Source organism: Grammomys surdaster, unplaced genomic scaffold (genome assembly GCF_004785775.1).
Source record: "Grammomys surdaster isolate TR1022 unplaced genomic scaffold, NIH_TR_1.0 145, whole genome shotgun sequence".
NCBI classification, from domain to species: Eukaryota; Metazoa; Chordata; class Mammalia; order Rodentia; family Muridae; genus Grammomys; species Grammomys surdaster.
Window position 1 is genome coordinate 1,789,651 of NW_021604603.1, and position 24,643 is coordinate 1,814,293.

General features: G+C 49.4%; 1 protein-coding gene across 1 annotated transcript; it reads left to right on the top strand.

Annotated features, from left to right (window-relative positions):
- Positions 1-4,080: 4,080 nt before the first annotated feature.
- Nuak2 (NUAK family kinase 2) lies at positions 4,081-20,787 on the top strand. Its single transcript, XM_028764748.1, has 7 exons — positions 4,081-4,425; positions 12,815-12,935; positions 15,518-15,669; positions 15,945-16,010; positions 17,437-17,556; positions 18,055-18,187; positions 18,838-20,787. The coding sequence occupies exons 1-7, from the start codon at positions 4,183-4,185 to the stop codon at positions 19,896-19,898; spliced, it is 1,896 nt and encodes a 631-aa protein (XP_028620581.1). The 5' UTR covers positions 4,081-4,182; the 3' UTR covers positions 19,899-20,787.
- The last annotated feature ends 3,856 nt before the right edge of the window (positions 20,788-24,643 follow it).

The window sequence follows — 24,643 nt, forward strand, 5'->3', positions numbered from 1 at the left end:
TCTCCCAGCTTCTCCTGTGTCCCCCAGCTCCTCCTGTGTCTCCCAGCATAGCTCTCAAGCTCAGACAGTTTCAACAGTCACTCACTAACTCTGAGCTTATCTTCACTCTGGCCTGGGTCAGATCAAACAGAGCTCAAGTATCTGTTAAGTCCTTGTTGTACAGCCTCCCAGAAACACACTTGAATCTCTGCCAGGGCTGGCCGGAAGGCCAAAGGCCAGCCAAAACCCAAGATAGGAGGATACCATCCATCTGGTAACTTCACATCTCATTTGGTCCCAAAGCAAGCTCATGAAAGACATGGGACATGCTTCATACATGAGTACAGAGAATCAGGAGCCTGAGAAAACCAGAATCCATACCCAGCCATAAGCCTGTCCTTTCTGGTACCATCTATGTGACCCTATAGGGACAGGCGCTTCGTCTCTCTGTGGCTTAGCTTACAAATTTGCACAGTGCGCATAATCATATGCTAGTCCCTAGTGAAGCATGAGTTCATCTGGACAGGCCAGCTAAGGCCAGCAAAGGCTGCCATCTTCCTTGTAGGACTTGCTAGAATTTTAGATTGTAGCTCACTCACTCCATCTTGTACTTCCAGAATGCATTTGGGCCCCACAGGTGATATATGATCTGAGACATGACACTGAGTTGATCATGTTCATTTACCTCCAGCTCTGCTACTTTCTAGCCGGTGACACTCTATTTAGGATGCTTAGAACTCGGGCCAGCTCAACAAATGGTAGATAGACATTATACAAGGAACGGATAGTCACAGTTTTAGTCCTGCCACAAGCCCTGCTATACTCAATTGGGCCAGAAGAGGGCAGCTTTGAGCCAGACGTCTCAATTTCCTAGACTACAGGGTTTAAGCCAGCTCTTTGGATTCATACCTCCTTGGTTTGGAGAACCAGTTCTAACAGGCTGGTTCCTGTTCACACAATTCCACCAGCCCCTAAGAGGGCAAGGTTTGCATATCCAGGCCTTACTGTCCACCATAGAGTGGGGCTAAAAGCTGATTGAAGGCCAGAACTCATCTGAGCTCTAAGGAAAGGGCAGTTTAATGACTAAGGTCTCTGGCTGGAGGTGGGTGGTGAGCTGGGTCCTGCATCTGCTCTTCTCTCTGAGAAAAAGGGGGAAAAAGTTGCACATCTACTCCGATACTCCCAGGGAGTAGACACTCTGGGGTCCTGGAGACTCCTATGGCTCTCAGATACACAGAGATCAAAAGAATTAGCTCTCTCTATTCCTTCTCCCTACATCTCCATGTCATTCCTGAGACTAATCTATGTCACACCCACCCCTTCAAGAGGCTTCCTCTGAGCACCCTGATCCCTGAACTCCTGAGCCAGAGAAGACCCAACTTTTCTGCCATATACTTACACTTCATACCACTTTGAGGGGGTCTCCCACTTTCTGTCATAGAGTATAGGAGAAATTTATTTTGTTTTTATCTTCTTTATTTATCCTATTTCTCTTGTTAGGCAGAAAACTTCCTGAGAGTGGGGAACTAATTAATAGTCATCCCCCTAGATGTGCCTGACAGCTGCCTTACCCACCCCTGCCCCATTTCCCTCACTACACAGCCTTGCTGTCTCTCATGTCCCCCTGCCTACACCCTGCACCTAATACTTGTCATAGCACATTCAGACTATGGAGTGCAGGAGTTCAGGAATGGATACTTATTCCCAGTGACTACACAGAAGGCTCATTTTCCACAGGAGTCTTTAAATCCTTGATTCTTAACCTAGGGGTCGTGACCCCTATCGAATTGCAGGATCTTTTCACAGAGGTCACATATCAGATAGTTACATTGCAATTCATAACAGTAGCAAAATTGCAGTTATGAAGTAGCAACAAAGATTATTTTATGGTTGGGAGTCACCACAACACAAGGACCTGCATTAAAGGGTGATGGAACTAGGAAGGTTGAGAATCACTGGGCTAAGAAGTTGGTGATTGGGTACAAGGGTTAGAAGAAGTGCCTCCTCCTAGGACGTGAAGCAGAGAGGACTGAACGAGGGTGGTTCAGCTCAGCTTAGCCGTCCTAACAAATCCTCCAAAGATCTAAGCCTAATCTTTAAGTCACTGATCTTTGAGCCACATCCCAGGCCTTCCCTACACAGCATGAAAGTTGAGTCCCAGCACTTGGTTGTTCTAATCAGTAGTTTTGTAAGTAATTATAGTTAATTTATTTTATATGTCTGGTATTTTGCCTCTATGCGTGCCTGATGTCCTTGGAGGTCAGAAGAGGGCACCAGATCCCCTGGAACTGGAGTTGTGTCTGGTTGTGGGCCATCTTGTGGGTGCCGGGGATCAAACCCTGGTCCTCTGGAAGAGCAGTCAGTGCTCTTACCCACTGGACCATCTCTCAGTTCTCGTCGTGGTTCTGACAGCTCACTCCTCTGCAGCCAGGTCTGTTTGTTTGCTTCCATTGTCCATCCATACACTTGGTCCGTATGAATCCACTGTGCATCTTTATCTGCTCAGCAGTGCACCAGGTACTGGGGATGCTTAGGAATAGTGATGTGTCTAAATTAAGTCTTAAAGGGAACCTTGGGCTTCTCTGAATACGTCTTTATCTTAGGAGGAAATGTTGATACTGCTAGCTAATGGCCGTGGGTCTTTTAGTAAGCTTTCAAAGCCCTGTCTTTAGAAAGCATCCCCAAACTGTCCTCCTCCCATCTGGGCTAGGGGCTCCCTCCTGTTCTCATGTCAGCCTGGACTAGAACCCAGGTCTCCCAGCCCCAAGTCTGCTCCTCTCACTCTTGTTTTTCATTGTCCTACTCTGCCTGGACAGACCCCCAGGAACTGACAGACAGGGAGCAGAGAGAGCAGATTGGTTGAGCCTTTTCTATTTTCACAGGTTACTCAGAATGCACAGGCAGGCTGACAGGAGGTAGGATGCCAAACTAGCTATACAGTTTTCATGGACCATCCAGACTTAGAGAAGGCTGATTCCTGGTGGATTGTCTCTGGGTACAGAGAGCTCCACGACAAGGAGATACTGGTTATTTCCCCCGGAAAGATTCAAAGAAGTGGGAAAATGGAAAGTAGGTTTTTTTTAATTTCATAATTGAGGATGTAGTCCTCTTTGATCCTTTGTCAAGTCCTAAAGATACAGCTAGATGAGGTCCAGCAGAGTAGAGAGGGATGCCTGCCCCGAATAGCTGGAATCAGGGAAGTCCTCTTGTCCTATGTTTGTTCCCTATTGGCCAGTGTCTGAATTCCAGGTCTGTGGCTTTCTTGCCAGCTGTGAGGTCTTTGGCAAAGTAGACTCACTTTCTACATCAGAAAAGAGGGTCTGGACATAGCCTTCCAGGCCCCTCAAATGCAGCCAAATCTTATTCTCGGCCTCCTGCTCTTCTGACTAAAAATCATTAGGACAAAACCCTGGGACCAAGACGGTCCTTACAGATTTAGAGACACAAGGATGTAAGTCCTTGGAATGTGATGTGCTTTTTCCACGGTTTATGGAAATATCCACAAAGACCACCACATCTTGAGGGAATCCACTCAACCCTATAAAGTAAGGATTTCCCAGGCCTATTGAATTCCAGAATCCAATTAAGGTTGGTGGAACCAAGCAGAGTGCTTAGCTGGAGTCAGCCTCCAATCCACTCCATCTCCTTATTCACGCTCTCCTTTATGGACCTCAAGAAGTTATCAGATGGCTTTTCAGATTTTGAGCTTGGGAGAAACAATTTTACTGCGTGTAAATACTTCGGGGCTTTCTAGTGCCCTTTCTGTCCCTTGCCAACCGAGAACAGCACAATAGCACAAGGATGGCGTCATCCAGAGACTAAAGCAATTCAGAGAACCTTCAAATGTAAGGACTGGCACTTCGGTAGTAATTCTGCCTCCTTTCTCACATTCTTGGCCCTCGGGTCCAGGTGGGCGGGGCTCCATTCACACCTTTCCGCGCCTAGCCAAGGGGAGGAGCGGGGCGGGAGCCGTTGAGCCAATGCGGAGGCCTTGGTCACGAGTCGCCGGCAAACTAGCCAATGGGACTCAGGGGCGTGGCCAGGACCTCCCCCCGCCACTCCACCCCCCCCCCCCCGAAACGTTTTATAGCAATTCGGAACGCGGGGCTTTCTAGCGTGCTCGGGTGCGGCTGTGACCTCTGAGCCCGCGGCTCTCCGCGCGCTGCTGTTGCCCGACCCGCTTCGCCTCGCGGTCCCCGCACCATGGAGTCGGTGGCCTTACCCCGGCTCGCGAGCCAGGCTCCCTCAGCCTCCGCCCTGGCTACGGAGAGCACCCGGCCGCTGGCGGACGGGCTCATCAAGTCGCCCAAACCTCTGATGAAGAAGCAGGCGGTGAAGCGGCACCATCACAAACACAATCTGCGACATCGCTATGAGTTCCTGGAGACCCTGGGCAAGGGCACCTACGGGAAGGTGAAGAAGGCACGAGAGAGCTCGGGACGCCTGGTGAGTGTCCCTCGCGGCGCCCGGCTCTCAGGAGCTCACAGCGCGTCCCTTGCAGTGTCCTCGGCTGAGTTGCCAGGCGTGCGCAGTTTAGATGTGTCTGTCCATGGTTTTCAGGAACAGTGCTCATGGATCTGAGAACTTTAGCTTCACTAGATGCCCGTGGTTTGAGAAGACGTGGCTTAACTTGAGTTTTGACTGGAACAAACGTCAACAGAGTAGAATGGAAGGAGGAAGTTGAAAGCACCAGATCTTGCTAGATGGATGAGGTGTGGAGATCTTTAACTCTGACTTGACACTTTGGGGTCTTTCCAACTGAGATGAAGCAAAGTTTCTTTGTGATGGGCTTTTATTCTGGGAAACGTAAAACCAGGCCCAAATGCCAGGTCCACTATATCTCCTGGCACTCTAGCCAAGTCTTTGGGTGTGAGGCCTTTGGGGAACTTGCCCTTTTGATTCACGCATGTGTAATCGTAATAGTAATCCGTAACTCTGAGCAAGTTCCTCCATCTCTGTTTTCTGTTTCCCCTTCTGCAAAAATTGAGAGAACACAGCCTGTCTTAAAAGCTGCTTGGAAGACTAAGATATAATGATATAATGAATAAGATATAGTGACTGCACGTGGGCCCTGATCATAGATCTTGTGTTGAGAATGACTACCTCTATCTGGAGACGTCCCTTTGAAAGAATAGCAAATTTACCAAAAGTTACACAACATTGTTTCTTCTACTCCAGTTCAGCGGGTCTGGGTATTAGCTGGGTACTTGTTTAAAATGCTCAGTCTCTCATTTCCCACCAAGGGAAGTATTTTATAGAAGATCTATTATTCACATGTTAGCAAGCCTCGGAGCAGGTGGTTTTAGGGATAATAACATTTGGCAGGTCCAATGGATGCTGGTTGTGGGGGTGGGGGTGGTGTATGTGCAGCTATCATTTGCCCTATGGACTATGGGAATGGTCCCCTCCCCTAATTGTTTGCTTTTGTAGCCAGTAGCTGGTTTGAAGTTCAAGAAGTTATTTCATTGGTGAAGGAGAGTGGATGTTGGAGAAAGGAGTGGATTATAACCCCATCAATAGGAACAAGTATGTTTTTCCTGCTAAGGCCTGGCACAGTCCCCAGTTGCCCGCTGCCAGGTTACAGTTATTGGGCAATCGTGTACTTCCGGGCTTTCTTTTCTTTCTCTTTCTATAAAGTGCCAGGGCCCCAGAGGCTCCAGGCTTGAGACTTCAGGGCCCAGGCTTTGTCTGGGGGCTTAGCTAGAAAATGGTTGCTTGTGCCTTGTGTCCCATGTTGCTTGTTGTAGGAAGAGGGAGTTGAGGGAACTAGAGTGTCTGAGAAACAGAGATCAAAGTTCAGAGTTCCCATCAGCTCTTGATTGAGGTCACTACCTGACACACACACACAAAGAGAGGGGAGAGAGAGAGAGAGAGAGAGAGAGAGAGAGAGAGAGAGAGAGAGAGAGAGACAGAGAGAGAAAGAAAGAGAGAGAGAGAGAGATCACATTTGATTTTGAAGTGAAGTAAATCAATGACTCTTACACCAAAACAGAGAGAATCAGAAGGAACTCCCAGGTTCATGTGTCTTGCTGTGTGCAAGGAGCCAAGATCAGCAAACATGGAGAGTCTGCTCTGAAACTCCCCATCCAGACCACCCAGGGTTGCTGTTGAGAGTTTTCTCAGGGTCCCCCCTCTTTCTTGGAAAGCAGCTCTCTGCTGTGCTAATGATTTCTCAATCCTGGAGCAGTGCCCTCATCCCTACCCACCCACCCCTACATCTTAACTGCTCTCCCTAAAGAGATGATGCTTCAGATGCTTCAGTAGGGGAGTGGGACACGGCGCTGCTCGCTGCTCAGGTCTTACTTTGGAAGAGCTGAGACTGCTGGTGGGAGCCTGGTTCCCAGGAAAGCCTCCTGCCATCTGGAATTTCTCACTACATTTGCAGCTCCCTTCCCACTCTCCTCTTGTAAAGATGGTTAAGCAGGGTCCCATGGGATTATCTACAGGGAGGGACAGGTAGGTGGGACGAATGGCTGCTCCAGGAGGGCATCAGAGGAAAGCCAAATATTTGCTTTGGATCTCAGACACATTCCTGGTATCTAAATGACATTTCCTCCTGTGAGTCCAACGGCTCTCCCTAAAGAGAAAAACACATGCTGGGGTCTCACCCAAGCCTTTGGTCTGATCTGCATGAATGTCTCAATCATCCCTAAGGGGGCGCCATGACGGGCAGGAAGGGGGCTCATGTGAGTAGTTCTGTGGGGTCACATTGCTTGTGCTCCTTTTACACTTTCAATTGCTCAGTGGGCTACAAAACATTGGAAAACGACGGCAACAAGCTGCTTCCTTCAACTGAGGCCCGGAGAGGGGAAGTGACTTGTCTTCTGACTGGGCAATGGCAGACTTGCAGCAAAACCTCCAGACTTGTCCACCATAAGCCTTGGATGACCAAGTGCTGAGTCTTGGTCTAGAAGTTAGTTTTGAGATGAGCCTGGGCTTGCCTCTGAGCGCTTTGTCATCCCATCGGCTAGCTCTAGCAGCCCTCCCAGCACTGCAGGCAATGTTTACAGTGGGAGATGTCACTGGGAACCCCCCTTCTCAATACCGTGCTGAGGGATCCTGGGTGGGAGGGACGATACTATATTCCTGTAAAGTGTCAATTTCTGCTTCCCATGGCTTACCAGATGCATTACCCCTCTGTGTTCCTCAGAGTCCTTAACTGTGAAATGCAGATTACAATGCTTCCTGTGTCGTGGGCTGCTTCTAGGATTAAATAAAATAGTATCTGCAAAAATCCTAGCAGTGTCTCAGACATTATGGGCTTATTGTCCCAGTAAGGGTGGCTTTGACCTAGGGAACTCTCACATCGTGGTCCTCTCCTGTCTCAATGAGAAGCATAGATTGGGCTCAGTCTTCTTGAGTTCAATCACTATGGTCTCCGCTTTGTTCAAAGCCCTCATCTCTCATTCAGCCAACTTCAGAGAAGGACTCCTGTTGGCCAGCTGCCAAAGGCTTGTTGGGCAAGATGCTGCCCTCCCAGCTCCTCCTGCACCTGCCTGCTCAGCAGCAGGGAGGGAGGCTGCAGGCGACTCTTGTCCTTGGGATCCAGCCAAACCACACAAAAGGGCTGGGCAGAGAAGCTCCTTGCTCAGGAACCTGGCAGAGTGGGCTAGAAGGAGGCAGGGAGGAGGTGGCATTATATGGGACAGGGGGAGATGGCTCAGGTTACCTGCACAGCTTCTTCCTGATTCCTGTCTAGCTCTTGGTTGGGTGGTACATCCCCACTGTCCAGCCTCAACTGCATAACCTAACCTCTCTAGCACTATCTAAGTGGGTCATCCTCCAGCTCCTTGTCTGCTTCCCACGAAAGGACAGAAAAGGAGTCAAGGATCTTGGCTATGACCAGAGATGCCCAAGTTGGACCATCTCTCCCAGCACCCAGAACGAGCATCTCTGCCCTCCCCACCCCCTTCCCTTCTTTTTCTTTCTAAAGCTTTTTGATCACCTGAATACAGATCATTCCTAATCCAGGCTCTGGGAGAGGGAAGGTATTTACCCATGGAGCCTCGGCACTGATTCCTCAGGGTGTTGGCAAAGGGTGGGCATGTTTTAAGTGGGAAGGAGCGGCACACACAATGTGGCCCATGGCAAGATACGGGCAGTCCCTTCTCCAGGGATCGGGGGCAGGACTGGACACCTCCAAGGAACTTTTGTCTTCTGAGATACTAGCTTCTCCTTCATTGCAGTCCTGTCCTGTGCATGGAGGAAACTTGGCGACGTGAGTTTATCTCTCTGAAGAGTTCACTGCTGGTTGAGGATGTTGACTTTATGAACTTGCAGAGCTTCAAGGACAAGAAAATTTACTGGGATGTTTTCAGCAGGTATTACACTCTGGCAGTTAACATGGCCGAGCATGATGGCCCAGCAATAGTCCTTAGCTGGCTCCTTCCTGACATTGCCGCGGCCCATTTCTGAGGAAGCTGTACACGGAATGCTGAAGCATGGAAGGGAGCTTGGAGATCTACCCCGATCTGCCGGGCATGCTCATTGCCCTCTCCTAGTCCGCTGCCTTAGCTGAAACCCTCACTCATCCTTCCATATCTGAAATGGTTTTCTTCTCCTGGGCTGGTTTCTGATGCTCTTCCAAGTAAAGAGAGCCACCCCTAGTGCTCCCCAAGCCCTTCCACAAGCCAGGACTTTAAAGCTAGACAGCCCAGGAGTGCAGCGATAGCTGAGCAGTTAAGAGCACTTGCTGCCCTCTTAAGAGGACCTGGGTTTAGTTCTCAGTATCTGCGTGGCTGGCCACTCAGAGCCATTGGTAACTCTAATTTCGGGTGATACAAGCCCCTTCTGACCTCCATGGGCATTGTATGGCTGTGGTACACACACATGGCACATGGACAAAACACCCATATGCATAAAGTAAAAATAAATCTTCTCAAACAAACAAACAAACTAGACAGCTCAGTTAGCCAGATTCTCCTAGTCTTCTGTGCCTTGAGTTGCATAGGTTGAGACAGACAAGTGTGACTCAGGTGCCTGGGTTCACAGGGCCCACACAGCTGGCCATGTGTTCACACATACAGAACCATCCTTGGTCTGGTTTTCCTTCTTTTGCTTCAGAGGGTGCTGGCCATATAACAAATTGATTAAATGTGAGTAGTATGCAGAGTAAAGAGGGTGGTGTTAGTGATTGTGTCAGGGAGTGAAATGACGGTTCAGTGTTAACAACACTTGCTACTCTTCCAGACCATCCAGTTTCCATTCCCAGTACCAACGTCATCACAACCATACATAACTCCACTTTCAGGGCATCTGATACCCTCTGCTGACCGACCTAGGCACCAGGCACACACACAGTGCACATACTAGACATGAAAACAAAACATGCACACACATAAAATTAATAAATTTACAGAAATGTTTTTAAAAAATATTTGTGTTAGGACAAAGACCCTGGCCTGTGGCCATCCTCCCATTGGGTTTCGGTACCTGTCTGCAGTTGGTACCTTCTTTCTAGGCTTCAGTCAGCTTATTTTCATCCTTAGGTGCAGTTGCCAATAACCCTGCAGGTGAGAACAAAGGTCTCTAGAAATTAGTTCCTGTAACTGAGGGAGACGCCACCCAGGCCTGGGAGGGAGGGGAGCAGGAAACCTTATCTGGTCACTGGTTTCTTCAGGCAAAGATCATCCAGGGACTTGACAAATAGATACTTGTAATGAGTGTTCACTAGTGTACAGCTGTTAAAGGCCTTCTGCACGCAGGGCTCTTTCTAGTTTGAGTGGTAGTAGATTGAATTTACTTTGACATACTAGGGCTTGTAGAGTTTGGGAACAGTGGCCTAGCCCCACCATGGCAGTGATAAATCAGTCCTTCTTGTCTGTCACCCTTTTGGGGACTGATGGAGGACTGATAACATGCCCCGCTTCCTTCCTGGGAAGTGCTAGACAGGATCTCCTAGGACCTACTGTAGACAACTGGGGGGTTCGTTGGCCTGTTCCTCACCCCTCTGATGTCTTATAGGAGATGAAACTGGGGGTTTCATCTCCTATAAGCATCTCGGGTCTTCTAAGGTTAAAAGAAGTGGATCTTGATACCTGTATGTCCACTAGTCATACTAAATAATTCCTAGCACCCTCAAAATCTGTGTTGGAAACTCATTTCTTTTGGCTCCTATTCCCTTAGAGCGCTGGCCCTAAGCCTATGACGTCATCTCAGTATTCTATACACTTGTGTGTACACAACTGCGCATCAGACATCTGCCTGTTCTTTGCCTGGATGCATTTTAAGCTCTCAGGTATTTTTAGTTGTCTAGATAGTGGTGTGTGTTTACATATGACTGTTTTTACTACCTACTAGTAGATTTTTTACAGACCTTTGTCTCTAAAGAGTTCACAGCCCTTTACTCATTGTCTGGTTTCATGAACAAAGACTTACAGAGAAGAGAGCAGGCCATGCAATCTCCCCTTCAGGGTGAGAAAAGCAGCGTGGAAAAGCAGAGTGTGGGAGTATTGCTCTGTGCTGAATGGAGAAGAGAGAGGAATCTCCTAGTTGAAGGAATATTCAGGGCCTTTGCCCTGCTCCCCAATTCTAAGCCCAGGGATTTTCTGCCTAGCTCTTTAGGGAGCGGGGTTAGAGTGGAATGTTGAAGCAGACAGATTCTCCCATCTGCATCATCCCCCTGCACTGGGCCTCTCAGGGATGAGGCTCCATGGTGACCATCTGCCATTGTCCTCCCTGCCCTGTTCTGGGGAGGGCTGAGAATGGGGCCTGCCCCCTTTTCAGCAATGCAGCTTTAGGGCCTGATGGGGCGGAGGGCACGCCATCCCTGGCCCGTTGCCGGGGTGACCGGGCTATGGGCATTGTGAGCAACTCCTCTGACAGGATTAGGGTTATTCCGCATTCTTGTCAGATGGGGAGCACAAACCGAAAGAGCCTGCTGTCCAGAGAGCTGAAGCCATTGTCTACCTCCAGAGCCTGTGAAAGGGTGGATTAGAGGCCCCGCCCCTCGAGCTGGGGTTTCCTTTCTGTCTCCTTTTGAATCCAAGGGGGAGGCCAGCCCTCCTGGGAAATTGAATGAGGAGCTGTTTACCTCAGCCTGGGCCTTCATATTTCTCATTACTTGTGTGAAGAGGAAGTCCTGTGTTTACCATTCTGTTGGTGTCCTTGGCCAGAACTTGCCAGGGACCGACTGACCTGGGACACCCAACCCTCACCCAGCCTGAGGGCCACTGGCTTTTGTACAGCTCGCTTCCCAGACCAGAGCAGGAAAGTCCCGGACACTACTTAGTTCAATCTGTTTATTTCACAGAAAGACAACTGAGGCTCTGACAAGGGTAGGCCTTGCCCACAGCCACTGGGACAGAACCAGAGAACCAGGAGCACTGGGTCCTGGCTCTATGGTCTCTGTTCTCTCCATTCTAGAGAGTTCCATGGACCAGAGAGATGGAAGCTCTTAGGTGTTGATCTGTAGCTCCTCTATTTCCTCCGTACCCACCCTTCTTGAGCCCGCCACACACCAGCTGGAGGTCTTAATCCCTTTCCACATTTAAGACCCTTTAAGATGGTAAGCCCCAGAGGACTGTCTGTCTACTTGTTTGCTTGTTGTTGGACATTCCTTACCTCACTGGATGGTGGATTTTGTTTTTTTTGTTTTGTTTCTGATGATCTTTTTTTTTTTTTATAACTCGCTAGCATATTAAACATTTCCACAATGTTGTAAGTCGTCCCAATACAAAATAAAATGCTTTTATTTAATGTGTATGGCTATCTTCTCTGGATATATGTTTGTACATCTGCAGAGGGCATCTGGTCCCTTGGAACCAGATGAGTTACAGACAGTTGTGAGCTACCATGTGGGTGCTGGGACCCAAACTCAGGTCCTTTGGAAGAACAGCCAGTACTCTTCACTGTTGAGATATCTCTTCTTCAGCCCTCTAAAACTTCTATTTGGGATTGTTTTATCATCCCAAATGGAAGTGCTGTGTTGATTAAATAACACCCCAGTGCCATCTTTTGCCTTATATCTATGATAACTTTTGATCTATTTTCTTTCTATAGAGTTGTTTATTTTAGTTCCTCATAGAAGGGGATGGCATAACATCTCTCACTCTGTGACTAGCTTATTTCACTGAGTATATTTTCATGGTTCAGTCATGTCACCGTAGGTGTCAGGATTCTATTCCTTTTCTGGCAGATTAATACCAAGTTTGTCTATCCATTCACCTGTTGGTAGGCATTTGGGCAGTAATGTTGACTAGTGAGTGGTTGGTTGTTTATGGCAAATTGGCGTTCGGGACAGAAGAAGGACTAAATTCAATCAGCTTGCCAGCTGTGCTAGTTGGTGACTACAACTTTAAGGAAAGCGTTTGGCCTGTTGGGTTTCCAGTTACTTCACCAGTGGCTGAGGGTGGGGATGCTTTCTTCATCTGCTTTCCAGAGCAGAACCAGTATGTTTACTAATGCAGCAAATTTCTATTCACTGACCAATGTGTGCCAGGTCTTCTGCCTGGCATCAAGTGCTGAGCAAATCGTCCTGAGCAAGTCATCCCAGGTCCTTGTCCTTGGGATGCACTGTGTGTGTTTGATTTGCAAATCCTAAAGCACCAAACCTCACACAGGTGCAGGCTGTTACGTTTCTTGTTCATCTATAGACTTTAAAAATGAGGTCATTAGTCAGTGCTGCTTTGACTGCACTGGACTCAGGTGATAACCTTTTCTTGACAAGGTGATCTTCAAATTGTTGTCACCTGCCCTGATGAGGATGGGTGACTTCTCTTGGTGCATGCTATGTGTTGCAGCTGCAGGCAGAGGACCAGGGCCAGGGCTCATGGAACATCCTCAGAGATGCCTTGCTAGACCTTTCTCCTTAATCTCCTGCATCCTCTGTTCCCAGGTGGCCATCAAGTCAATCAGGAAAGACAAAATCAAAGATGAGCAAGATCTGTTGCACATAAGGAGGGAGATTGAGATCATGTCTTCACTCAACCACCCCCATATCATTGCCATCCATGAAGGTACAGTAGTGGGACATTTGGAGCTGGGAGCCAGGAATCTGGGGGTGTGGAGGGGGGTGCACAGAAGTCAGATCTACCAACACAAAGACGTTAACATGTGTCCAATGGTGACGCCTATTACCCCAGCCCTAGGAGGCTTGAGACAAGAGCAATATAAATTCGAGGTCAGTCAAAGGTGCATAATATGACCCTTCCTTGAAATAAATGCATAAGTTAAATAAAGTTCTCTTTAAAAAGGAAGGAAGAATGATAAAGGCTTTGGAGGTGCAAAAGCTGCATTCAAAACCTCGCCACATGACACAGGACTTCTCCCTTACAAAACAGCATAATTCATCTGTATCACAGGGCAGTAGCAAAAATCCAACTGGATTCTGTCACTGAGTACTCTGTAAGTGGAAAAGCTGTAGGCTTGTTTGTGTGTTGGTAGCATGGCAGGGGTTCTACCTAGAATCCCACGCTTGCTAGGTAAGCGCTGTAAATTGAGCTCCATCTTCATTCCAGACTGCAAGTCTTCTGGTTGTTGTTTTTTTTTTCCCTAATAGCACTGCCTCCGAACCCCATGAGATCCTTAGCAACCCAGGAGAGGCTGCAAGGCCAGAGTCCCAGAGTCCGCACCTGTCTCAGGTGTGTGGGTGCTGTTCTACGCTGCTCTGTTAGCCAGGCCTCCTAAAGTCCCTGAATCACTCCTGCGTAGATTTATTCTGCCTCTTCTTGCCTCTCTTGCCTCTCTTCTGACATCAGTTCTGGCTTGATCACTCTGGCTGCCCTCTTCCCTGTGGCCCAGACAACAAAGTGAGCAGGAGGAGGTGCCGAGGGGAGAAGGGTGAATTCCCTCCCACGTACACCTGTCTGTTTCAAGTCTTTATGTAACTTCAGTAATCAGGATCACAGGAACAGCAGCAGGAGGGAGAGGAGAAGGGATGGAAGGGAGGAGCCTGTGGACTTGTCTAGAGTGGTTTTCTTTTGTCTGAAGATTCCTGGTAGGAGGAATAGAAAGGCCTTGACTTTCAGGTTCATAGGAAGATAAAGGGCAAAGCTACTGTTATAACCCTGTGGCTTGAGTCTGTCCTATGAGGAGCCCAGACAAGTGACTGAGAAGGCTAATTGTATTTCTCTTTTCTTCCCTCCGGGAACAGTGGGCAGATCACGCTTGGTGATTGGCAGAGTGTGCGCGCCCCCACATGCATGTGCATGAATCAGTGTATATATGGAGTCTCTCTGTATCCAGTTCCCACTTGGGTCTGAGAACTGAACTGATGCTCAGGGTTTTGTCTCATGGTGTTTTCATTGTTGGTTTTTGTTTTGTTGGTGTATGTGCATGAGCACTCACGCACGTACACGCACATGCACTCAAGCGTTCGGGCACAGGCATCACTGTTACTGGTGTCTAAAGGATTCTTCCAGATTCATCTTCATCTTGCTATCCACTCTAGACATTTTGGCCTACGAGAATGCTGGGACTGACTTCTAATGTTCCTCAAAATTCACCATGCCGTCTTTTTAGCTTTAGTTCCTAGCATATAGACTGAGAACCACACGTGAGGAGTCTTAGTCAGGTACTCCTAAGAGTCTGGGTCACCTGGAAAACACTACCACAAATCTTTGTCTGGTCTTGAGGCTGACATCTGGGAGCGAGGACTCACTCCTTAGCTCCTTCTCAGAGGCTCTGGGGCTTGTCCAGCAAGCCAAACTCATAGGACCCGTTTAACACAAAGATGCCATGTCATAGACTAGCATGTTCTGACACACCAGCTGAAGGGCCAGTTTGATGAGCCAGTTATTTTCTACTTTTCTAGAGGACTGGAGCCAGGACTCAGTGGTGAGACGGCTCCTCCTACACCATGGAGATGGGCTAACTGGAGTGGGCTGACTGCCAAGAAGCCAACCAGCCAGCCAATTAATTACCACATGTTTATTGATTGCCTCTGTGATCGAGGCCATATGCACCTTGGCCGTCGCCTGGGTACTCTCGGCTCTCACAGTCACAGGGCAAGCCTCAGGCTTTAGACTTGTACAGGAGAACAGGGTACAGTAATAGGTCCTGTTTTTTGAGCACTTTCTCGTGTGTCAAATACTGTGCCAGTCCAAGAACTGTCTGTCCCTGGTTTCTTGTCTGTTTCTCGCCTGAGACTGGGAAGTTGCTGTTGTTGTTGCTGGGAGTTCTAATCTCGAGGGAGGAAACTAGGACACAATGGTTTGATTACGTATCCAAGTTCATCCAGCAACCCTTCATTCTCACTGGTAGATCTAGTAGCAACTTGGCCAAGGTCGTAAGATGAAGTGGAGGGTCTCAGACAGCCCTGCCTTTTACTCCCATTCGTGATATCTCTGCCTTCCCGGGAGATTGCAGGGTCTTCAAAAGCCTAAACACAGCCACTGACTTCATGTTTTGATTTGCTGTTCCTAGAAGGCACTGAGTCTTCATGGCTCTTCTGCCTTCATTTGCTGCCCTGTGGCCCTGTCCCCTGTAGCAGACATTCCACAGGGAGGTCCAATCTGGGGTGAGGCTATGACAGAGACTATGGCCTGAGGTGGGAGCAGTGTTCTCCGGGAGGCCTGACATTCTTGCTCACCCTCTCCAGTGTTTGAGAATAGCAGCAAGATTGTGATTGTCATGGAGTATGCCAGCCGAGGCGATCTGTACGATTACATCAGTGAGCGGCCACGGCTGAGTGAGCGGGACGCCAGGCATTTCTTCCGACAGATCGTGTCTGCCCTGCACTACTGTCACCAGGTGAGCGCCCACCCTCCAGACCTAGTCGTGTTCCTTGTTTTCTCTGGGGTGCTGAGGCTGGGACTCTGAGAAAGGCTTCTGGACTCTCAGCCCAAGGAATGCTTTTACCTCTGGCTTTGTTCTCTCTTGGCCATGGAAAAGCCTTGGACTCTGTTGGTATTTGTATCCCAGTGTGCCTGTTCTCAACTATGACAGTTAGGTTTTCTAGACGAGGTCCTTTGTCTCCATTCCCTTCTCTGGCGACATTCCCTGACTCAATTCCCTTCCTCTTTTAGAATGGGATCGTTCACCGGGATCTCAAGCTGGAGAACATCCTTCTAGATGCCAATGGAAACATCAAGGTGAGCCCTGCTTCTGGTTTCTCCAAGCTCTGAGTGCTTAGTGGGTCCCTGGACCTTAGCCATCTTCCGTCCCAACACTTCCTTTATAGATGAGGCACTGAGCCCTTAAGAGGAAGATCACCCCACTGGTGACTGGCAGAGGTCTGGCTAGAACAGAAATGAAGGCTCTCCCTCTCAGGCCAGTTACATCATAAATGTGGCAAGGGTGTAATCTAGGGTCAATTTGTATTCATAACTTTGGGGCCAACAGGTACTGAGCCTAGTTCCCTTGCTCTGAGTGCTTGCACACAGCCCTCATACACAGTCTAATCTGCTGCAGTCAAAAAGTCCCACACGAAGCTCCTTTCCTTATTGTTATCACTTTCTGTTTCCCGAAAACACCAGGTTCTCATTCTCATGCTGAAGCAGCTAGATTTATGTCAATCACAAGTTCATGCCAAGGAAATAAACAAGAATCTCAGGGCTGGAAGGGCAAGATGACAAGAGCTGGCTGAGGTGACAAGCTAGCCTGGCAAACAACTGGGAGGGTGACCGTCTGGCCCTTCTCAGATCTACCCGACATAGGACAAGGGTCACTCTATGGCTGCTGACCTGCGTGTCCTGAAGTATCCTGGTACTGAATCGGTAGCCCTTATCCAGGCCATTCCTGAAGCAGGTGGGGTTTCTTTGATGCTGACAGGGAAGGGAGGCCAGAGCCAGTAAACTCACACAAGCCAGAGAAGGGCATAGACTCTGTTGGTACCAATCATCAACGTCATTACCAGTTCACCTGGCAACTGCTTGATAAGATGCCAATAAAGCTATAAACAAAGGAGCCAGGGTTTCATAAATAGCCCTCCCCACCCTGCACACATGACCTTTTGATGGGGTGAAGGGTCAGGTAGCCTCAGGGTCTTGACCTCCACCTCTAGCTGATGGAAAAGAAGCGGATGATCTTAGAACCTCTCTGGCCCCTAAAATCCAGCAGCTCGGGGAGTCTTTTGAGAGGATTCCATTTTCTGAGCTGTGAACAGTTCTGACTTTTGTCCTCTCCTCCTCTTTGCCCCTTAGCCATGCAGGTCTACCCTGGCTTTCTGCCTAGGTGTGGGCAGAGATGAACCCATGGCTCAAAAGGGCAGCTCAGGCTTCACATAGTTACTGGGTCAGGGGCCTTGCTTGCCTACTGAGGGCCTTAAGGCACTGTCTTTCAGGACCTGAGCTATGAGATGTGGGTTGGGTGTCTCTCTTCTTTCACCAGGGCCTGGCTTTTCCCAGGATCCTGTGTTTTCCGGGGCAGGGGGCACAGAGAGTGATAGTAACAAGGTGACGAGCTGAAGGGCTTCTTGACTGCAGCAGATTAAACTGTGTATTGCCGGGAGAAAGGATGACCAAGAGCTATGGGACAACCAGACCTTTGTCATGACCTGTGTTTGTCCCAATCCGATAGATTGCTGATTTTGGCCTCTCCAACCTGTACCACAAAGGCAAGTTCCTCCAGACGTTCTGTGGGAGTCCTCTCTATGCCTCACCTGAGATCGTCAACGGGAAGCCCTATGTGGGCCCAGAGGTAAGCATCCTTCTTCTACCGGCATCCTGAATCCAGGTCATGCAGGATAGATGAGGTAGTTTGCAAGTTACTTCCTTTTTCAGAGCACAAAACCTAGGCCCCTACAAAGCAGTGGCTTGCCCAAGCCTTGAGGGGGAAATAACAAAGCAGTCATAGAACAGAGGTCTCCTGGTATTGGATCTTGTTCTTGCCCCCTGGTTCTCATCACCTCCAGCCACCCCACCTTTGACTCAGAAGGATGGCAATGGCCTGGCCACTGTTCCTATGCTTGTGGCTATCCTTTCCAGGGGGAAGTGACTGGCATTATCTTTTCCTATGAGTTCCTGACCCTTTGCTGCACCTCCTACTTCACCCCTAGTTACAAGAGAGGGTAAGAGGAAGCCTTCAGATGAGACCTTCATGTCTTCCATTGTGTTGGAGACACGGATGGATTGCAGCTCTCCAGTCTACAGCACGTGCTGTGGCTTTGTTTGAGCATCTCTTCCCCCTCTCTCTCAGGTGGACAGCTGGTCTCTGGGCGTTCTCCTGTACATCCTGGTGCATGGCACCATGCCCTTTGATGGGCAGGATCATAAAACACTGGTGAAGCAAATCAGTAGCGGGGCTTACCGTGAGCCGCCCAAGCCGTCTGGTAAGTGGGAACTGTGACCGGGCTGGTACGCTGTCACTGCCATGGGCGAGTGGGGTACGCTGTCACGGCCAATGATTCCCAACACAGTGACTAGACACGGTGGTAAAGAAGGGAGCAGTCCATAGTGATTCCGAGATTAGGACGCTAGGATGCGCCACACTGCTCTCTGGTCGGAGACCTCTGAGGAAGGGGCAGCTTTCTTCACTGTGAACGTGCTTCAGAAATGCTCCCTAAGGTCCAGCTTAATCCTCTTTGCTATAGTTGTATTGATTCTTACTGACTTTTTCTTCATCCTGAGAAATATGACCTTTTATATAAGTATAGTCAGAGGGAAGGAGCATAGGAGAGTGTTGCTTTGTCGTTGAGTATAGTGCCTGTCCTCAGAGAATTGAGTTTCAGCAGAGAAGGAAAACACAGATGTAGAAACAAGGGCTAGAAGGAAAAGCTTGTGGGACAGAGGCAGTTGCCTGTGCCTGTCCAGGAGAGTTGGCCTGGGGAATGGGCCTGAACCTGTATGGAGCCTGAGGAAGGAATGCACTAGTCTCACCCAGAAGCATGAGCAGTGTCTACCCTTAGGTGAGGCAGGCTCTTGGTAGAGGACCTTAGATGATGGTTCTTGCAGCTATTAAGCCCTTGCCTTTGTTTTACAGATGCCTGTGGCCTGATCCGGTGGCTGTTAATGGTGAATCCCACCCGTCGGGCCACACTGGAGGATGTAGCCAGTCATTGGTGGGTCAACTGGGGCTATACCACCCGAGTTGGAGAACAGGAAGCTCTGCGTGAGGGTGGGCACCCTAGTGGTGACTCTGGCCGGGCCTCCATGGCAGACTGGTTACGTCGCTCCTCCCGCCCCCTCCTGGAGAATGGAGCCAAGGTGTGCAGCTTCTTCAAGCAGCATGTGCCGGGAGGGGGGAACGCCTTACCTGGGCTGGAGCGGCAACATTCTCTTAAGAAGTCCCGTAAGGAGAATGACATGGCTCAGACTCTGCAGGGTGACCCAGCTGAGGATACCTCCTCTCGCCCTGGCAAGAGCAGCCTCAAGCTTCCGAAAGGCATTCTGAAGAAAAAGACCTCTACCTCATCAGGGGAGGTACAGGAGGACCCTCAAGAACTCAGACCAGTGCCTGATTCTCAAGGGCAGCCTGTCCCTGCTGTATCCCTGCTCCCAAAGAAGGGCATCCTTAAGAAGTCTCGGCAGCGAGAATCTGGTTATTACTCCTCTCCAGAGCCCAGTGAGTCTGGGGAACTCTTAGATGCAGGTGATGTTTTTGTGAATGGGGACCCCGTGGAGCAGAAGTCTCCACAAGCTTCAGGTCTCCTCCTCCACCGCAAAGGCATTCTCAAACTCAATGGCAAGTTCTCCCGCACAGCCTTAGAAGGCACTTCCCCTAGTACCTTTGGGTCCCTGGACCAACTGGCTTCCCCTCATCCTGCAGCCCGGGCCAGCCGTCCCTCAGGGGCTGTGAGTGAGGAAAGCATCCTGTCCTCCGAGTCTTTTGACCAACTGGACTTGCCTGAGCGGCTTCCCGAAACCCCTCTGAGGGGCTGTGTGTCTGTGGACAACCTGAGGAGGCTTGAGCAGCCTCCCTCAGAAGGCCTGAAGCGATGGTGGCAGGAATCCTTGGGGGAGAGCTGCTTTTCTCTGACAGACTGCCAAGAGGTGACAGCAGCCTACAGACAAGCCCTAAGAATCTGCTCGAAGCTCAGCTGAGGAGGAGAGGCAGTGCCCCAGTATGGGGCAGGCTCTGAGAGGGTTTGCCGAGGAACCCTGGGTAGGATTCCCCCGGGGAGTAGAGTACATCAAGGGCTCTGTGTCTTCAGCCTGACTGAACCTGGAAGATGAGAGAAATAGCACAGATGTGGAAAGGAACGGGAAGGACCTACGGATCCCTGGCTGACAGAATGTTATAGTGGGGCCACAGAGACCTGAAAGTGCCTACCTCCTTTATGCCACGAGCGTTACCCCTGGTATTTCCTCGCCCCGTTCTCTGCCAGTGTCAGGGTGCACCTTCACATAACTTCCTGTTAACATCAACCACCAGGGTTAGAACCCTGACATCCCTGGAGGTCATGTAGAGTAACCTCCCTTATTTAAAGAGGAAACTACCTCTGGTTTCTGTCTCTGCTGCTGTGCATCTCAAAGACCTGGAAAGACTCCGACTATTGTTTTCATCTCAAAGGGGACCAGATGCCTCTGGATCCCACCTTAGACCTCAGAGACTTGAACCTTGAAGCTGTTCCTGATATCCAGACTATGGATGAATGCGTCTGTTTGTTTCTCAGGCCAGCAGGACCTAGAATGTGCTGACTTATTTATTTTTGTGATTCTCACTTCTGGTTTTTGTTTTTTAAGTGAATTTTGCTGCTTTCAGTAATGTGAATGCTGTGTTCTGGGGAAAGCCACAGTGCCATTGAAGCTTATGTACAGAGAAGTATTTGGCAGTGATGTCCCTCTAATCAAGGGGGAGGGGCTTTTTCAAAAGTATGTCTTGAGCACTGTCTGAATTGGGTCTCCAGTCCCTTCACACCCGAGGCCATTCACCCTCCCTCATCTGTGGCCAAAAACACCTCATTAAAACCAGCAATGGTAACTGGAAAAACAGTCTCTTGTTCTCTTTGGGGACTTGGGTTCACATCTTTGAGCCTTTTGATACTTTGTGACCACAGATGGGACACAGATTCTGTTTAATCAAAACAGGGGAAGGGGATTGGGAGGTGCAGCTGGGTGGTCAGAATGCCGTTTAATGTACAACTCTCAATCCCCGCACTGTAAAAGAATAAAATCAATCAAACAACAACAACAACAACAAAACCCTTCCAAAACACCCAGTTCCACCTGCCGTTAAGCCTGACTTGTTAAGCCTTCTGGAGGAAAAGCCTTGGTCCAGGGTCCTGAGTTATTCTTTCCTTCCCTAGTACTCAAGGAAGAAATGGATCAGGTGGATTTCTCTGGTTGATTCCCTTCCCCAGCTGCCTCCTCCCCCTGGCTCCCCTCCCCCACTGGCTTGTGCCCTGCCCCCTACTGCCTGAAGACTCTCCCACAGCCTTTATTCCCTCTGAAGAAATTCCCTTCCCTTTGTACTGGACAGCTTCTCCCTGGGCCCTAGCTCCCGACTCTGGGAGGAAGTCAAGAATGCTTGGAATGTCCACCCTCCCTGGCCTGCCCCTCAGCCCCCTGCAGAGCTGTCCCTGCAGTCTGTTCCATTGAGAAACTGCTGGACTCTGGGACTGGATGGGGGGGGGGCAGAGGACAAAGTGCAGGCAAGCAGCTGGTTGCCTTTGGTTCCGAGCAGGCCCTCTCCCCACCCCCACTCCTGACCCAATCTGATATTCACCCCCTAACTGCCCAGTTCTGGCTGCCTCCAGTTTCTCAGCTATATACCCCACCTGTCCTTCCAGTCTTCCGGATGAAGACTTGAGCCTCCCTCATTATACCTAGAGACTTAGAAAGGTCACAGCCTGGAGACCCGGGGAAGGCTGGGCCGCTAGGGGGTTAAGACAGCACAGTTCACAAAAAAATAATAAATAAATAAATAAATAAATAAATAAATAAATAAATAAATTGCTTGAGTGACAGCAGATGTGCCTGAGGTCCGAGGACAGGGCTAGGCTTGTGTAAATACTAGAAAATTTCAGGCTGGGCCTCCATCCCACAGCCGAGTGTGCAAGGCTGGTTGCTTCCTTCCCTTTGGACGGGCAGCAAGTCCTTGGTGTGCTGAACTGTGGTAGATAACTTGGGTTGCAGTCAGGCTGGGGAGAGGCAGCACACGGGAGCATGGAAGAATTAAACTCGGTGAAAATTGTTCAGGAAACATTGGTGGGAAGTTTAGATGAAAGAAAGCTCATTCTGGGAGATATAGAGGTGACCATTTATTTTTATTTATTTTTGATGTTTGGGATCAAATTTAGAGTCATGCTAGGCAAACATATCACTGAGTTGCAAACTTCAGTTCTTGTTGAGTCAAGGTTTCAAAATAACTCTTTGTCCTCCTGTGTGGGCACCAGCGTCCAGGCTTGCGGCACCTCCTGCAGCAGGAGCTTCATGGAGCGTGCCTGACTCCATGCTCTCAGCAGCTTCCTTACATCCTTGTGACTTTGTTATTATTTAGTCTCATTTTGCAAAGAGACAGAAATTCGAAACATTAATTTACATGGTGGGAGCACAAACTTGATCCCCAGATCTGTGAAAAATCAAACACTGGGGAGTTCCAGTTCACTGCAGCTGGAGTGGCCGAGACGACAGAAGCAAACAGCTACACCTACCAGGGAATATCTATTATATCCTATGCTCTTGGTTAGGCACAAGAGCTAGAGAAATTTCCTTTCCTGGAAACACCCCCACTCTGGCTTCCACAAGGCCCAAGAAAGGAAATGGAGGGGACAGCAGGAAAGGGGGAGACCAAGGAGAAGGCTGAGCCTAGTCAGACATCCAAGAGGAAGGCCAGAAGGGACACAGCACCTCACTCTCTGGGCAGGAGCTGAGCCTCACAGGCTTCTGGGTTGGTGGAGTTCCTGTGGTCTGTTTAATACACTGGGATCTAAGTCATGGATGGGATGAAGGGGTGAATGTGGGGAGGTGGAGAGGAGCCCCAAAAATCTAGCCTTGGACTGTGGATTTCATCTGTCCAGACCTCCTCACCTGCCAGGACACTTCATACCAAAGGCATTCCAGAAAGCAGGCTCAGCGGTGACGCCAGGGGCCCCGAGGGACCAGGCTGGAGCGGCAGGAATCTTTAGTGCCACATCAGCGCTTCCGGAATGTGAACAACCTAGACAAAGACGGGGGAGGCAGCTGAGGAGATCAGAAAGCGTTTCTGAGTGCTCCCTGTTCCGGGCCCTTTCCTGAGGCACAGGCGGGCTCATGATGTTCTTGAGTGGACACCCCCTCGTGGGGTAGGGCTGTGGGAGGGAAACTCCCATGATACATTGGCCTGGCTCCCTGGCTCAAGATCCCGATGACCCTCCTGAAGGGGGAGAGTAAGACAGGGTAAACAAAGTAGAAATGTGGGGAGCATCAGACCCCCCTCCCCCGGAAGAACATATGCAGACATCAGGAGTAGGAATCTGAACTCCGACTCCAGATTGTGTCTGTAAAGAACAGGATGGATCAAGGACAATGATTTGGCTGAGTGGCATGAGCAATTTTTAAAACAGAAGAAGGAAAGTGTCGGGAATCACCTAATAGATGGCAGGCTGGTTTTCTGGAAGACGATGGATGTACAGGCTAGATATGGGCCTGGGCAGGACCAAATCCAATGGCTGGACCTCCGAATGTAAACTGTAGCCTGATATTCTCTTACATGCTAGGTCCCAGTCACTTACTCGGTCAATTGATTACCATTTATTGGAATACCAGTTATTGGAACTGGGGCTGTGGATCAGTCATACAGCACTTTCCTGACGTGAGCAAGGCCCCGGGTTCCATCTTCTGAGCTGCAACAAAACTTTTTTTCTTTTTCTACATTTTTTTTTTAAAATTTACTGAGTGTCTTCTAGTACATTTGTGCTTTGGATCTGGTTTGGTCTTGGTTTTGTTTCTAAGGCAGGCTCTCACTCTGTAGTTTCAGTTCTGGAGAGGCCAGCAGTGCTGGGCTGAGGACAAAGGCAGTACTAGCATTGCCCTGATGAACCTTGAAAGGCCCTCTCTTAGCCTGGTCTAAAGGGCAATCCTCCACCATGCCCAGCTTTGGGGATACATTTGTGTACAAAACTGACAGCAATCTATGCCCTCATGGGCATTTGAATTGCCAGTGAAGCTGGAGCAGAGTACACAAAAGATTAGCAGGAAGAAGGGCTGAGCGAAGCCACAGGAGGGGAGCTATGGCACTTGTGGGTCATTCTAAGGCCGGGGCTTTTATTCTGGGGGAAACAGTCATTGGGAGGAGCTGAGCTAAAGACTGAAATGACCTAACAAGACTTTTAAAAAGAATCTTTCCAGCAGGCAAGATGGCTTAGCAAGTAAAAGTGCTTACCACTGAGCCTGACCACCTAAGAAGGATCCCCCAGGTCCATGCAGTAGAAAGGAGAGAAAGGACTCTCGAAAGTTGTCCTCTGATCTCTACACGTGAGCTGTAACACACACACACACACACACACACACACACACACACACATACATACACACACACACACACACACACACACACACACACACACACACTGATAAAAACAGGTGAAGAGATAGCTGATTAACGAGGAGAGCAGTGGCAGGCTGGATGGGGACCTAGCAGAAGACCACTTTTGAAAGAAAATGGCAGGGCTTAGACCAGAGTTGCAGCAGCATAGACACAGGAGCAATCAGATTTGGGGGGTGTGGTCTGAAGGGGGAACCAACAGTTTTTCTGGTGGGTGGAGGGGGAGTGGGGTCAACCTGGGCTGGGGTCGAGGCTTGTAGATCTCTCTGTCCAGGAAGTGAGAAAGTAGCCAATGGTTGTCTGATGCCACTTCCCACTTGAA